The following is a 16,875-nucleotide window of genomic DNA, read 5'->3' as shown; positions in this document are numbered from 1 at the left end:
AATTATGTTTTTAAGAGTTACAGCTTTCAACTACAAGACTGTTTAAGCAGATTAACTACTTTCTGTATTTATATCCCAAGGCACTACTCTGGACCTCTTGTGCACACAGTCGTAACAAAATTAAGTGTATGTATTGTTTAAATCACATTATTTCTTTTTCATGAAGTTTATGGCTTTTCTCTGAGTTATTTATGTGCGTGGTACTGTCCATCTGGCTGTTTTTGTATCAGAACTAGTCATATTACCAACTACTGCAGAAGGAGAAAATAGTATAAGACTTTATAGATGAATAGGAAGTGTGGGCTTTTACTTGCAAACTTCTCACACACTCATTCAAAATTGTAGTTTTCATTTATAACTGTAACATTTTTAAAGTAATTCAATTCTTCCGAATATACTGAAACACCATCATTTGAAGGTCTCCTATTATGTCCATGTATTGCAAGTGGTGGTATCTGTGATTATTCTTCCCTTTCTCTGTTTTTTGCCCTCCTCAAGATGATGATGACAGCCCAGAGGTAAATGCCATGCTGGAAAATCTTCGTGAGCTGGCAACAAAACTAACAGACTTCCTTAATGTTCCACCAGAAGTAGCTGCACAGTTGAAGGTAACTTCAGAATTTATGTTTCTCATTTGTTGGTAAGGTATTGTAACAGAAACCTTATATTTGTGGTTTTATTTTCTTTGTGTGAGTTAAGATAGTGTTCCTCACAACTTTATTTTCTAATTACGGCATATTTCTTCAGGATAAATTGTCCTCCTTGCCAAGCCACACATTGGTTGATTTATGTGCATCAGTTGTGGATGCTTCTTTCCCAGAGAAACTAAAAGTTTTAGATGCTGTGAACTTAGCTGATCGTTTGAAGATTACTTTACCACTGCTAATTAGACATACTAAAGGTAAGTACAGGTTTCATCTGGGTAAATGATATTGTTATGTTTATTTAAATCAGTTACTGCTTTGCATCATTAGATCCACCATGTTCCTACATTTACTAATAAATTGCACCTGTAGATGTTCTGCAAGAAGTAGGTACAATATCTTCTTGATGAAGATGGGAAAATATGTGTACACAACATAGGGCCATGATATTAATTAAAAAAAGGATGATGTGGAACAAAAAATACAGAATTTAGTAAATGTGTATACTTATTACCTTTACTCTTAAATTATTTGCATTCCACTAGAACTTTCTGTAACCATAAATTTATGTAGATGTGAGAAAGAAGTTGCTGGTTAATTTAGAAAGAAAATATGTGTGTGGGACATACTTTGTTCACATCGTATTCATTTTAGTCTCTTTTTGTTTACAGTAATTATTTAGTAGCTCTTTTTGCTTGTCATTTAACTTATTATAGAATATTCTGTGTTAAAAGAAAACTGCTATGAATTTTTGATTTGATACAAAAACTTTTTGAATAAAAAAAAATTGTCACAAATTCTGTATTTCTGTTGATGGAAACAATTATTTCTCTAGAACTGGAGCTGACACGAAGTCCTCGCACTAAAACCAGTATACTTCCAATTAATAATGGAAATACTCGGCGTGGGATGAGGGTAGTTATCCCAAGAGGAAGAGCTGGGATGAATGGAATCAGCAGAAATGATATTGATAATGATGATGAAGATGAGATACAAGAACTGTATAGGAAATTAGAGTAAGTTATGGTTTTTGCCTGTAAACTGTTTGTACACTGTTTGTTGGCCAGGTGAGGTGACATGGTGGTAAGACATCGGATGCATATTTGTGAGGATGGTGCTTCGAACAGTTGTCCAGCCATTGTCATTTAGATTGTCCATGATTTTATCTAAATTGCTTAAGACAAACAGTTCCTTTGAAAGGACATGATCAGTTTTCTTACTCTTCCTACCCCAATCTGAGCCTGTGCTCCATCTCCAATGACTCAAACACTATGCATGCATCCATTACATGGACATTGAACAATATTGCACAGGAGGTGAAATATAGGAGTATATACATTCCCTTGGGCAGCTGCAGTAAGAAAAATTGATAGTATGGTGCAACATCAGACATTCTTTCTTGAAAATCTAGTCTTTTGATCTGTCAGTGTGCTTTATAATGGTATTTATATTCCAGTTAGATGAAATGCTATTACTTCATATAACAGTTCAGAGTGTGGACAATGACTCATTTTCTGTGCCTATCGGGTGGTGTACGCACAGCAGCAGCACAAATTGTGGGTTTTAATTTGTAGTTATATTGAAGAAAGGCAAGTGCTCACCTGTAGCTAATTGATGCATTGTCCCCAGAAACTTTATGTATCATCCACAGGAACTCACAACAGCACATAGATATTACAAGGTTTTAAGTTATTGCACTTTCCATGGTTAAACAGTGTCACATATACAATGTTGCAGACAACCAAATGCATACATCTGGAGCCATGGCTGCAGTAGTGGCAGGGGAAGAAAAAGAGTGTCGTAGCTAGGAGAGAGTATGATATACGGGCAACTAGATGTGAGTGTGTGACAGGCGACATGACAGAGAAAGATACACATGGCACTTAGTGAAAGTAGTCTAGATGGTATGACTTGACCCGTCATGTTGTTTTCTACGGCCTTCCATGAACCATTCTGCACACACCAGTTACACTGCCACACTAGCAGCACTTTTATGGATGGAGGCATCACATTCCCTCATGCCAATAATATGCCCCCTTTCAAACTCACTGATTTGATTTGATGGTATGGTTCATGCACATGTCTGCAAGGTATCCTGCGTGTCTGCTCAAGTCACTCTGATCCAATTATCTTTGGTTTATAGTGACAACGAGAGCCACAGGCTCTTTACAAAACTGTCTTGTACTGTTCGAAGTATGTATGAAAAAACCACCCCTTTTTTTTAACTAGAGGAGTACGTGGATTGTTTACTTTTACAGGGGTCCATATGTTTATGGTGAGCTAGTATTTATTTTATTTTTTTGTCAGTTCTGTGGATGTACTTGTTATTCAGGGAAGGCTAACTCATAGCAAAAATTGAATTACAGAATATTCATGATTTCATCTGTTTTCCTGTCAACATTGTTACTGCTCAAGAAAACATACACGCTGCTGCCATGACTAGCATATTTTGTGTTTATTTGTCCAGAAATCTCTGTTTCAACATGGTTTTGCTCACAGGAAGTCACTGCATACATTGTGTGTATAAAGGTGCTAAAAGTGAACCTGTGTTCTCACTGTAATTCAGTAGAGCACACACTGTGTCCAGTCATGAATGGGATAATTTTAATTATGTAAATTTTTGAGTCTGCCAACATGCCTTAAACGAGCATTTGAAGCACAAACTGTGTGTGCATTGTCACTTTATGACAAGAAGGAGTGTTAGCAGGGGAAACTGCCCTCTGAATCAGCATACAATAGAGTCATATTGTTTGAGCTTTCAGATGCTATCTTGAGGTGCTACAGTATTATCTAACTAACCTGTAGTGTTTGTCTGCAGTTGATACTACCATCGCCAGCTGATGACAGCTACCTGTGGCTCATATCTAACCCAAGCAGAATGCAAATAGAACTGCCACACTTTTTCCCCCAACTGGCAGGATTTTATCAATTCAGACAGTATGCAATGATTTCCATATAATTAGTTTGGCTTCTAGAGATGCAGTTGGTCAGTATTGTAGTATGTAAACAAGGTGGACAAGGGAACACTTGGAATGGAACCTGAATTAATAGCATCAGGTTTTCTGTGCTGATGAATGCAGGATTTGTCTGATGCCTGACAATCATCATTAAAGTGTGTGGCGGTAGCCAGGTATCTGTATGCACCTCAGCCACACAGTTCCACAGGTTCTGCAAGGAGGTGGTATAACTTATGTTTTATACTAGTACCATGCATCATTGTTGGACGCCTCTTATCTGTGTCATAGGTAAACTGAAGGTTGTGCTGTATTAGGAGAGGACTCATCAACCTATTGCTTAGCTCTACAGTCAACTTTTCAACAATGGTTTCATATTTCAAGATGATAAAAATGCATGAACATACCATGCCCACCTGGAGAACACCTCCCTCTAGGAGGCAGTAATAAAATGAATGGAGTGGTCTATGATCACTGCTGAGATGGACTCATCTGAGGAAGGTTCGGAGAAATTGAAACTTGCAGTGTGTCAATGAAGTAAGCCTTCTCTCAAAGTGGATGATTTCAGGAGGGCCACCATTGAAGGTTTGGATAGGCTTGATCCTTCAGCAGTAATGTCTTGCCGACTTTGAGGACAGCATGCTGTGACATTACGGTCTGGTTCTGAAGAATTTTGCTTGTTAACTAGACAGTGCTCAGATGATAACTTCCCTCTGAGCATATGCCACATTAATCTTCCTGATTTGAAATTGAGTGTAAATCTGGAGTTATTTGATGTTGCAGGAACTTTTAGTCATAATTTTGAATCATAATTGATTTCTGTACATTGCTTGTGCATTATGTGACAGCCCCCCCCCCCCCCCCCCACACACACTTTTTCAGAGAATATATTTCTATTGCATACTGTAAATATATTAATTGTGCTTCTCAAGTAAGTGCTAAATAATTAATATTTTTCATCAAATAACTAATGGGAATGTGGTTGTCAGTGTTGTCACCCGGCTATGTTCCCAGATGTTATTCGAACATTGGATGTGCTGGGAGAAACTTGGATCTTATTTTTCTTTCTTTTCAATACTTTAGTTACATGATTAAATCATTCAATGTAAAATTTCTGCACCTCTTTAAAATGTATTACTATTGCAGACAAATAGCTCTCCATACAGTTTATTCTATTGTCATATCAGATTTAGATGTACATTTCCAATATAGCATGTAATTTCAAAGTGTGTGTACTTCATGAAGGTTCAAATGTGAGTGAACATTAAAACATGACATGGTACATTACAGATATAAACTCTTTCATTTCTTTTCCTTTTTTACATTGAAATATCGTCATTTACAGTAGAGTCAGAGATCGGCAACAGTGAATGCCGAGATCTTCTTGCGATCACAGGCTGTTGCGTAAGCTGTGTCGGGGGCTGGCTCAGCACGTTTGGCTGCTACAATGAACATTCTGCTACTGGCATGTTGCATTGCTTGTGCTATTGACATGAAACAGAAAAAGAAAGAACATTTAAATTTCCGTAAAATCTTTAACGTTTAATTAATTAATATAACCTCATCTGACCTCGATTCACTTAAGCAGGAAGTACAGCACTATATGAAAGTTTTAATACCTTGTCACACCACAAAACGAAGGACAATCTACAGATGTTACAGTTCACAGGGTGGAACAACATGGTACTATAAGGTTATGTAGCAGAGCATTTTGGTTTCACAGAGCCGCGTTTTTGAACAGAGTGCCTTTAATAAGTTCTTTGTTTGTTTTTTGAGCCTCATTATTTCAGTCTCCACTTCGCCTGAATCTAAACCATCACAAAATTACAAATGGCGAAAAGGTATCTGAACAGTTTACATGTTACCATCCAATACTCTGAAGCACCTGATAAATGTTATTACATTATTTCTGTCAGTTACAAATCATTTAGAAACAAAATTAGAAATTATATTTAAATATCAGGGATACTGTGCACACTGATGCTGACTCGCTATTAATAGCTGAACATTTTGTTATAGTTACTTAGGTAAGTGTGCTGTCTATGTTTTCCAGTTATAATGCCTTAGAATACTCAGTAGATTTTGAAATGTGATGGGTTTCTATGCAAAGTCTGTATTACGAGGGGTATTAAGTAAGTAATGCAACACTTTTTTTTTTCTTGGTCAGTTTCAGATGAAGATTGTGTAATTTGTTATGGTACATCATGAAATATTCCCACTTCCGCCCCTATAGTTTCATGAAGTTCTGATAGGTGGCGACACTATACGTAGCCTTCAAAATGGTATCTGCAATGGAGGTGCATTCTAAGCAGGGAACTGTCATCGAGTGTCTTTTGGCAAAAAACCAAAGCATTGCAGATCTTGATAGGTGCTTGCAGAGAGTCAACAGAGACACGATAGTGATCAAAAGCGTGGTGAGTCATTGGACAAGGCACCTGTCATCATCGCAACAAGGTCGTGCAAACCTGTCTGATCTGCATGCTGGCATCACACGCACAGCTGTGGCTCCTGCAATGTTGGAACGCTCTGACACTCGTGTGAGGTGATCTAGGGATCACAGTCGAACATCTCGCTGCTCTCTCTTGGTGGTGCTGACACAAACATCTACCAAATGGCATACTCCAAAATGTGTGCCTGCTGGGTTCCTCACCACCCAACTGAAGACCATAAGGAGCAATGAAGGACCTTTCTGCAGGATTGCTTGTGTGTTGCAAGGCTGATTGTGACACATTTATAGTCACAGGCAATGAAACATGGATTCATCACTTTGAATTTGAAACAAAATGGTAATGAATGAATGGAATGGTGTCACACCACCTCTCCTCTGAAGAAAAGGTTCGAAGCCACACCCTCAGCCAGTAGAGTCATGGCGATGGTCTTCTGGGACTCTGAATGGGTTATTCTGTTTGATGGCCTCCCTCATGGTGCAACAGTCAACTTGGAAGTGTATTGTGCGACCCTCAGGAAATTGAAGAAATTACTGCAGCCTGTTCATTACCACAAAAATGTAAATAGACTTGTCATTCTCCATGACAGCGCAAGGCCTTGCACAAGTCTGCACACCTAAGAGCAGCTCACAAAAGTTCATTACACTGTTCTTCCTCATCCACCCTACGCACCTTCCATCTGGCCCAGTGAAGGATGCACTCTACGCAAAGCAGTATGGGGGCAATATGGAGGTTATTGATGTAGCAGCAAGATATTTTCTCCATTGGGACCAGTAGTGGGGGCATCATGCATGCATACATACAGACCCAACCAGTAAGTTGGCGTAAGGCTGTTGCATTGAACAGAAATTATGCTGAAAAATAGAGTTTTGTAGCCATAAGAGTAGGGAATAATATGGTATATTGCAATCCTGGAAAAACCAACTACTTTCAGAAAAAAATGTGTTGTGTTACTTATTGAATGCCTCTCGTAAAACAGCCAGATAGTAAAATTTTGTATGATTTAAGTTGCCGTACATATGTTCAGGTTACTGTTTGATGATTTATAAGTGCAGCTGATTATTATGACTCACAATATTCGAATTCTTCATTAGTTAATGTAACCTGGTAAAATTATGGCCTTCAAACCCTCCCTTTCATCTGGCCATTTCAATCTCTTGATTCAGCTGTGGAATTACACTGTGTCATGTGAGAATTGAGCAACCTCCTGCCCTGTTATTAATTCTGTAGAAATTTTTCTAGTACACAGTATCTGTAGTAACACTGTTCACGTTTACGTCGCACTTCACTTAGCGTAGACCGGGACTGTGTCCTAGGCATGCCCGATGTTGACTGACTGGGCACGGCCCGTGCTGCTGGAGTTGTTGTTGTTGTTCTTGTTGTTACGCCGGCAGAGGTCGTGTCCGAATTCTCGCGTGCCCTCTGGTGGACGGGACTCTACTTGCGGCAACTACCGCCCGTGACGCGCCGTGTCAATGTGCGCCTCCCGCGATCTTTCTGGTGGCTACTACACTCCTCCTCCTTCGGGGGGTGAAGCCACTGTGATCCACTGCGTCGGAAGGTGGAGCGTCGGGCAGGAGCGATGACCTCCACATCCATGGGATGGCTGGAGTCGAGGGGATCTGCCAACCCTCGAGCTGGAACCTTCGAATACGACTGGAAGTGACCCACACGAAGAGGCCCCCGTCGTCCCACAACCGGAGCTCGGGACAGAACGGGTGACAAGCTGTCGAACTCCGGATCCCGTTCCACCTCGGGAGGGGCAAGACCCAGTGGTGGGGACGAAGGGGAAGGGACAACCACAGGTGAACTAGCCCCCTGAGAAACCGAACCTGCCAGGGGGGCCGGCTCTCGCTGGGGCATCTCGAATGATGGCGATGCTGGTGCTGGAGCTACTGGAGGCTGCCAAGGCTGAGAACCATCGCAGTGCGGCAGAGTCACAGTGGGGAGAGGAGGTAACGTCCCCTGTGAAACCAATACAGGTGCCGGCAATGGGGAAGCTGGTGTCCGAGAGGTCGGAGGGTGGGTGCCCGAACGTGGACGTAGCTGATTTTGGTGACGACGTACCACCCGATCCCCCGCCTGCAAGGTATAGAGCCGGCGGCCATTTCGGCGCAGGACCACCTCCGGTATCCAACGTGGATTGCGACCAAACCCACGGGCCCAGACCGACATACCCAGTGGAAAGCCAGGTACTTCGTTTTGTGAAGACTGGCGAGGACCAGGCCGGAGGAGGTGCAGCAGAGTCCTAGGTTGACGCCCATGGAGGAGCTCTGCGGGGCTGCGGTCGCCCATTGGTGTGGTCCGGTAGGCCGTCAAGAAAAACGTCAAGGCTTCCTCTGCAGGAAATTTGTGCACATACTTTTTCATCTGCGTCTTAAATGTGCGCACCATGCGCTCGGCTTCCCCATTCGATTGTGGGTGGAAGGGGGGAGAGCAAACGTGCCGAATACCGAAGCGCCTACAAAAATCCTGGAAGGTCTGCGAAATAAACTGCAGTCCATTGTCTGAGACCAGGGTGATTGGCAGACCTTCCACAGAAAAGATTTTTGCTAGTGCCTGGATTGCAACTTCGGAAGTGGTTGAGGAGCAGCGAACCACATATGGGAATCGGGAATAAGCATCAATGACAATGAGCCAAAAGCCATTGAGAAACGGCCCCGCAAAATCGATGTGAACACGTTCCCATGCTTGGGTTGCCGGCGGCCATGAAGAGAACGCTGCCCTGGGAGATGCTTGTTGGCTCGCACACTGGGAACAGGCGGCCACCAAGTGCTCAATTTCTCTGTCAATACCGGGCCAGTACACATGTCTGCGAGCCAAGGTTTTAGTACGGGAAACACCCCAGTGCCCTGCATGTAATAACGTGAGGACCTCCCTTCGTAAACCTGCAGGAACAACCACGCGAGGAGCTGTATCATCGGTAGCCAGAAGGAGAACTCCTTCCAAGACCGAGAGGCAGTCTCGTAGAAGAAAATAATTACGAAGAGGGTCCGAGGCCCGGCCCGGAGGGCGGGAGGACCACCCCTGCTGAAGGAGGCGAACTACTTGCCGGAGAACCGGGTCAGCCGCCGTTTCCCTGGCGACTCGAGTACTAGTGATCGGAAAGCCATCAACTGCTTGGCGGGATGCCACATCCAAATGAAAACACATAATCTCCTCTCGATCGAACGTAGGATCCGGGCCCACCGGAAGACGGGAAAGAGCGTCGGCGTTGGCATGCTGTCCTGTAGGGCGAAAATGAATGTCATAATGGTACTTAGAGAGGAACAAGGCCCAGCGCTGTAGTCTGTGGGCCGCCCTATCCGGAATCTGAGAGGCGGGGCCAAATAACGATATTAATGGCTTATGGTCAGTGATTAACTGAAACTTCGTGCCGTACAAGAAAGGGTGAAACTTGGTAACAGCGTAGACAATGGCCAACGCCTCTTTTTCCACCTGTGAGTAATGGGCCTGCGCGGGACTAAGCGTTTTAGACGCAAACGCCAGTGGTTGCTCGGAACCGTCTGCGTTGCGATGGGCCAGGACCGCCCCCACCCCATACTGCGAAGCATCTGTAGCCAGGACCAACAGCTTACGGGGATCAAAAGTAGCCAAACAAGGGGCTGAAGTGAGGAGGCCCTTCAACGAGGCAAACGCTCGCTCGCATGCAGGCGACCAATCAAAAGGAACACCCTTGTGCAGAAGGCAGTACAGGAGGTGGGCTATAGTGGAAGCCCTGGGAATGAACCGGTGGTAATAGGCTATCTTGCCTAAAAAAGCTTGTAACTCTTTCAGCGAAGTGGGCCGAGGAAGGTTGACGATACCTTGGACCAAACTTCCTAGTGGCTGGATGCCGTGCCGAGATATGGTGTAGCCCACATACTCAATGGACGGTTGGAAGAAGGTTGACTTATGCAGGTTGCAACGCAAGCCCACAGACCTGAATTTGAGAAAGAGGGTGCGAAGGTTGTGCAAGTGTTCCTTCGTGCTGCGGCCTGTGACAATTATGTCATCCAGGTAATTAATACAATGAGGGATTGTCGACGTGACATGCTCAAGATAACGCTGGAATATCGCCGGGGCACTGGATATTCCAAAAGCCAACCGCTGGTATTGGTAAAGGCCAAACGGGGTGTTGACGACCGCCAGCCGTTTGGAGTCCTCTTCAAGAGGTATCTGATGATAAGCCTCCGACAGATCGATTTTCGAAAAATATTGGCCACCCGCCACAGCGGAGAACAATTCATCAGCACGAGGCAAAGGATAGGTGTCCACCACCAATTGGGAATTAATGGTGGCCTTGAAATCGCCACAAAGACGTCAGTTGCCTGAGGGCTTCTTGACAATAACGAGGGGCGAAGCCCACTCACTGGAAGAAACGGGAAGAACGACCCCTAGGGCTGTCAGCCGGTCTAGCTCTTCCTTTACCTGAGGGCTGAGAGCCAAGGGGATCTGTCTCGCGCATAGAAAACGCGGGCGAGCCGACGCCTTCATCGTTAAGTGAGCTTCAAAATCGAAAACACGCCCCAGGCCCTCCTCAAAAATATCTGGAAAGTCTGAGATCAAAGATTCCAATGAGTGATAGGGAACGTCTTCGGAGACCAACTGTATGGTGTCAGCAATAGAAAAACCGAAAGTTTGAAAGGCATCCAGGCCAAAAAGGTTAGCGGAGCTCGCATCACTGACAACAATAAAAGTAATAGGCCGAGTGACTGATTTGTAAGTCACGTCGGTAGTGAATTGACCCAGTAGGGGAATTAACTGTTTACCATAACCGCGTAGACGCCGGTAAACTGGCGCCAACCGGGGCGATCCAAGGTCGGAATAAGTTTGTGCATTCAACAACGAAACTGCCGCGCCCGTGTCTACTTGCAGCTGTAACCGGCGCGACCGAACCGACACCTCGATAAAGAGTTTGTGGGCCGATGCGTCGGGAGCCTGGCCCGATGAAACTTCCTGAATGTCAACGTCCATGTCCTCTGTACTGGCTTCCTTCGATGCTTTTGAGGCTGAGCGGCAAACTTTAGCAATGTGACCTTTTTTATTACATTTGCGACAAACGGCCCAACGCTGGGGGCACTCTGACCGATCGTGATGTATATAGCACGACGCACAGGACGGCAACAGGGGCCGGCGGCCGGAATTCTGTTTACGCGCCGTGCGGGAGCGGCCGTAACGGCCGGATTGTACCGCCCGCACGTCGTCCACCCCGGACACAGTGGACGCGGCCGCGCCACCCTGAACCTCCGCGACGTCGCACCACGCTTCCAGCTGTTGACCTGCCGCGTGAGAGACTTCATACGATTGAGCAATGGACAGAACTTCCTCGAGGGAAGGGTCTTCTAACTGCAGGGCCCGTTGCCGGACCTCCCTATCAGGGGCCGAACGAACAATGACGTCGCGTACCATAACGTGGGCATACGACTCTCGCGACTGCTCCGTGACAAAATGACACTTGCGACTAAGACCGTGCAGGGTAGTGGCCCACGCCCGGTAAGACTGATGGGGCTGTTTCTTGCATTGATAGAACTCGACCCTACCTGCCACAACATGCGTGCGGCGGCGATAATATGAAGACAGCAACGAACACAATGCGTCAAAAGACAAGGACGAGGGTTCCTGCAACGGCGCTAGCTGCCGCAAAACTTGATACAGCGAGGGAGAGATCCAAGACAAGAAGAGAGCACGACATACCTCCGCATCGGCAACATGAAACGCCTGGAAATGCTGCCGAAGGCGATGTTCATAGGCGTCCCAATCCTCCGCCGTCTCGTCATACGGGGGAAAGGGAGGAGGGAACTGCGCCGGAGCCGACGGCGTGGAGAGCAACTCCGGAAGCACTTGTTTCATGGTGGCCATGAGTTCCGTCTGCTGCGCAACCAAAACTCGCACCAACTCCTCCATGCCGTGGAGAAACTGCGAAACCGGAACAACGACGCAACACGCGAAAGAACGACCCTACTCGTCACCAATTGTGTAGTAACACTGTTCACGTTTACGTTGCACTTCACTTAGCGTAGACCGGGACTGTGTCCTAGGCATGCCCGATGTTGACTGACTGGGCACGGCCCGTGCTGCTGGAGTTGTTGTTGTTGTTCTTGTTGTTACGCCGGCAGAGGTCGCGTCCGAATTCTCGCGTGCCCTCTGGTGGACGGGACTCTACTTGCGGCAACTACCGCCCGTGACGCGCCGTGTCAATGTGCGCCTCCCGCGATCTTTCTGGTGGCTACTACAGTATCCTTATGTGTGTACAGTGGGAATTTCATTGCCTCTCAGCTACTCTGATTAAGATGACAGTTTCTGAATAGTTATTAGCAACAATCTACAATCTCAGAATCTTATTGCTCATGCATTGTGTATTGTGAAAATAAAGGTGTTTTTTTTTTTTTTTTTGGAAGCAGTTGATCCCTATCATCTTTGTGTTACCTGAATTCTGACAAAAATTGATCAACCTAAAATTGGTGTTGCATTGTTTGACTGCAGGTACCAGTTTATGACGTCTTAACATTTGAAAACTTGTTACTATGTGCTGAATTTTTGTGTATTTTTTTTGATGAGTGGTTGTTAACAAAGACTATATTTTGTACCATGAACTGTGATTCCTCCTCTTCCTCCTCCTTTTCCTCATTGTCTTTTTCTACCAAATACAAATTTGATTTTCTTCAGATTAAATGCCAGGTCTGACGAACACCAAAGGTAATATTTAGTGCTAACATCCAACCTTTCTTTTATGTGGTATTATATAGTGTTATGTACAGGGTGAAACAGAACTCCACTGACAGACAAACAGTGGTTGTTAATGGAAACTTTCTGAGTATTCTGGTATTAGTGACCCACAGTCTCTGGCAGCAAATTACAGAGTAATAATGTAATTATGATTTATTCAGCTTATTGCCACCATCAGCCTTGTTTCTGAGAAAACACCTTCACAACAACGAGGAAACTTGTAACATGCAATAGCCAAAACACACAACACAAAGTAATGCAAAAACCCTCAGATGCAAACTTACTGTGACATCGCTGCCATGGGTGTGCTAACAGCTCAGCATAATCCCATCATATCACTCTTCCATTGCATTCATTGAACTTGTACACGAGGTGCCTGTATGGGAAATCTTCTATGCATAGTACTCTTGTGTATCACTGATAAAGCACCACTGACACCGGCAGAAAACAAACACTAGACAGAATCAAGCAGTAGTGAATGCAAACTTGAGGAATCACTGAGTCAAAAGCAGGTACCCCGAGGAATGGAAAAAAGGCTCAATGTGCAACTGTGAACATTTACACTGTCATGCACTATTTTCAGTGCAGTACCGATGCAAAGCTAATTAGGGCAAGAAACCAAATGAAATACAGTAACTCTGTAATGAACTGCTGGAGACTGTGAGTCTCTTACACCAAAATACTCAGGAGGTATGCCTGAACTGCTTCAGAAACTTTATTGGTGGAGTACTGCTTCACCTTGTACAATAGGATGAAATCATGATACTTAGACTGTACAATCAGATGTTGAAATGCATGATGTATTTAAAATAAAACACTTGTGGGACAAAAAATTGGAAAAAATACCCTGTCAATTTTTTGTGAAATGATTTGCAAAAATAAGGAATAAAATAGATTAGATAAACATATGATGTGCCTCTGGATGATGCTTGAAATTGTCATTTGATTATGCTTTAAACTGTATACAGTAGCGGAGACACTTATACATTAGTGACAGAGGAAGACCACTGAGTGAAAATCCATCAGACAAGTATTCTCTATTGGTGGAGTTGTAAATGAAGGCAGTCGATTTTGGGCTCCTTCTGTGCACCTGATGTCACACATTCTCAGAGAACCAACAAGCATTTAGTATTTATCTGAGCACTCTGCTGTGAATGTTGTAGTCATTGAGAGCACTAAACATGATCATAGGGAGTTACTTGTTGAAATCTTCTTCCAGTTATGACTTATCATGGCTGTAATGGTGGTAAGCAACAAATTGTACAAAAGCAAGTGAGAGAGAGAATATTGCAGTACATACATTTTTGTCATGTGCAAAGCATCTTTATGTGTTAACCCCAACTGTCTTTTGAAGCCAGCAGTGCTGCTGTCCCATTTGTTCCTCGACCTGCGTGAATCATCTTTGTTTGTGACTTGGGCTACAGTACTCTTTAAAATGATAAGATTCTAAGTTAATCATGTAGCTTTAAGTTCTCAATCAGCCCTCACTTGCTCTTCACAGTAGGCTGTTTGACTGTTTCCTGGAAATTGTCTTAAATGATTAATGATGTCATTTTATGCTCCTGACATGCTTGTTTTCATCTTTGATTTCAGTATTCTTTAACAAAACTGTAAATGGTATTAAAATAACTTGAAAGTGCGCTAAAATGCTCCATTTGAGTCATGTGACGCCTGTTACGCCACTGGCTAGCTCGCAGCTCCTACTGTCACAAAGCTAATTCACAGAGATGTATTATTTTGGAATTTGGTTTTCAGAAAATGGGTTACAAATGGTGTGTGGTGCCATACTGTACAACCACATCTATAAAAACTCCTGAAAAGTTATTTTTGACTGTTTCAGAGAATGAGAAGATGCCTAAAATTTGGTTGCACTGTACTGGAAATGTGCCTCCATGTCGACGTACAAGTTCCCTCACTTAATTAAAAATATCTTGCACTAGGAGTTTAACATTAATTTTGCTGCAAGATATTCTTTCCTACTGTTATAAGGAAGGATAGATTCCTTCAGTGAAATTAAACTCCCTGTGAAAATTGTCGACAGGTTCAGTATTACAGGCACTCTTTGGTAACTATACATTCTTTGGCAGTGCAGCTGCTATGAAAAGGCGTGAAAGAGTATTTTAATTTATTTGTAAAATGACTCAACAGTCCTCTCATGTGAAAACCAAATCACAGTTACAAAACTTCTTCACACTGATCAGGAACAGAGTATTGTTATGTTTTCTTTGCCATTTACATGCACTTACATTTGTGCATGCTGGTCACACACGTCACATTGAAAATGATACTTTCTAGTTAATGTGACCACACAGTTTTTTCTTTTAAAACAATGTTTTTAACTTCCTATTGTCTAGCTTGGGGTGTTTATTGTTTAAACTTTTGAAATTTCATCATCTTATATAAAGTTTGGAAAGTGGGAGACAAGGTACTGGCAGAATTGAAGCTGTGAGGATGAGTTGTGATTTGTGCTTGGGTAGGTCAGATGGTAGAGCACTTGCCTGCGAAAGGCAAAGGTCCCAATTTCGAGTCTCGGTCCAGCACGCAGTTTTAATGTGCCAGGAAGTTTCATCTTATATAAAGATGAAGTAAGTCTGCTTCAAACACTGACATTATTTTAAACTCGAAAATATCACAGCCCTTAAGTTTGTATTACCTGCACGTGGCACATGCTTTATATCTATTCATATAGAAAATCTCATCGTCCTATGCTTTCTTTACTGTGGATGTGTGGTGATATCTTCACTGCAAGCAATGCTTTCCAAACAAGTGAATTGTTTGTTTACATAGTAAATGCATTTATCCTCTGTTGACTGTTTCTCGAACTAAGATTAATGTGAAGCTGTATGTAATATGTACCACCATTTAAACAACTGCTCCTGTCAGTTCCTGCTAACATTTTTTTTGTATTTCATGTAAAACTTTTAAAAATACATAACCCTTCCAGGATTCAAACATGAGACCTTTTCACTTGAGATGAGTTGTGCTGTCATTGTGCCTTCTGGGGGTAATAGCTATGCTAAGTGTCTCCTATAGAGGAAATCAGCTCTAAGATTTGGCAAGAATAATTTTATCATGACCAATAGTTGACACTCTAGTTAAAAATATACAGACTCATTTGCGAAAGCTCTACAATTCCTTAGTTTTCAGTGAGTTTAATGATGTTGTGGGGAGCAGGGAAAAGAATATTCATAGTTGCACATAGTGCCACTCTAAATGTGTGGAGCATAAATGCATCAACTTTTGCAAGGTTTCCCTTATCACTGTCTACAAAATTCCTCTCTGTTGTTACCTAAAAGTTGTAATTGCATTTTCCATCAGTAAATAGCTAATCTGTATGCAGAAAGAGTACATAAAAACCTTGTAACTTTGGCTAACACTCCTGTAAAACATGTGAACTTTATCTTATTCCTAGTCGGTGATGTTACCAGAACTTGAGCCAATAACAGAGCATTTTCGATCATGTCACTATATCTTAATATTTAATGAGTTTTAAGCTTTGTGTAAAAATGACAGATATTTTGTGAGAATATTGATCGTAAATGCTAATTTAATGTTACAATCAATCAGAATAACAACTATCTGAACCAGCTTTTAACATAAGAAAATAGACTATTTCTAGTATCATTCAAAGGCAAGTTGGATATTTCTGTAACCCACCTTACTTCTTATTTTTAGACAAATCATTTCACAGAACTTTTGACTGTCCCCCCCTCCCCCTCCCCCTGCCCCCTCCTCCAAATGTTTTAAGTTCTGTTCAGAAAGCATAAAATATAACACATTTCAATATCAATCTGTTTCCAATATTATTATTATTATTATTATTATTATTATTATTATTATTATTATTATTAAGAGTACATAGATCAAGAGAAAGAATAAAAGATACAATTTATACTGTGATTTGATATGTTTTGACACAGCAGCAGCTGTTTATGAAATATTTCAATTTTGCCTCAAATCACTGATTAAGTTCTTATAATTACTCTGATTACATTCAAGCAATGAACTCTTTGTTAACAGAAGTGGACTTCAATTAGTCAATTTGATACCATATTTGGTCATTTATTGCTCTTCATTTGACTATGAAAATTTGGAAAAGAATCTATTGTGTAATTTATGGAG

The 16,875-nt window shown here is 42.6% G+C and overlaps 1 protein-coding gene across 1 annotated transcript in view; it reads left to right on the top strand.

Moving 5' to 3' along the window:
* The window catches only part of LOC126195044 (lon protease homolog 2, peroxisomal-like), a 115,673-nt gene that overhangs the window by 62,712 nt on the left and 36,086 nt on the right, over nt 1-16,875 (top strand). The window contains exons 4-6 of the mRNA XM_049933490.1: nt 499-608; nt 748-901; nt 1,480-1,660. Coding sequence (XP_049789447.1) covers nt 499-608; nt 748-901; nt 1,480-1,660 — 445 coding nt within the window. The remainder of the gene's footprint in view (nt 1-498; nt 609-747; nt 902-1,479; nt 1,661-16,875) is intronic.

This window comes from Schistocerca nitens, chromosome 7 (assembly GCF_023898315.1).
Source record: "Schistocerca nitens isolate TAMUIC-IGC-003100 chromosome 7, iqSchNite1.1, whole genome shotgun sequence".
Taxonomy (NCBI): Eukaryota; Metazoa; Arthropoda; class Insecta; order Orthoptera; family Acrididae; genus Schistocerca; species Schistocerca nitens.
This window is presented reverse-complemented; position numbering and strand designations above follow the sequence as displayed.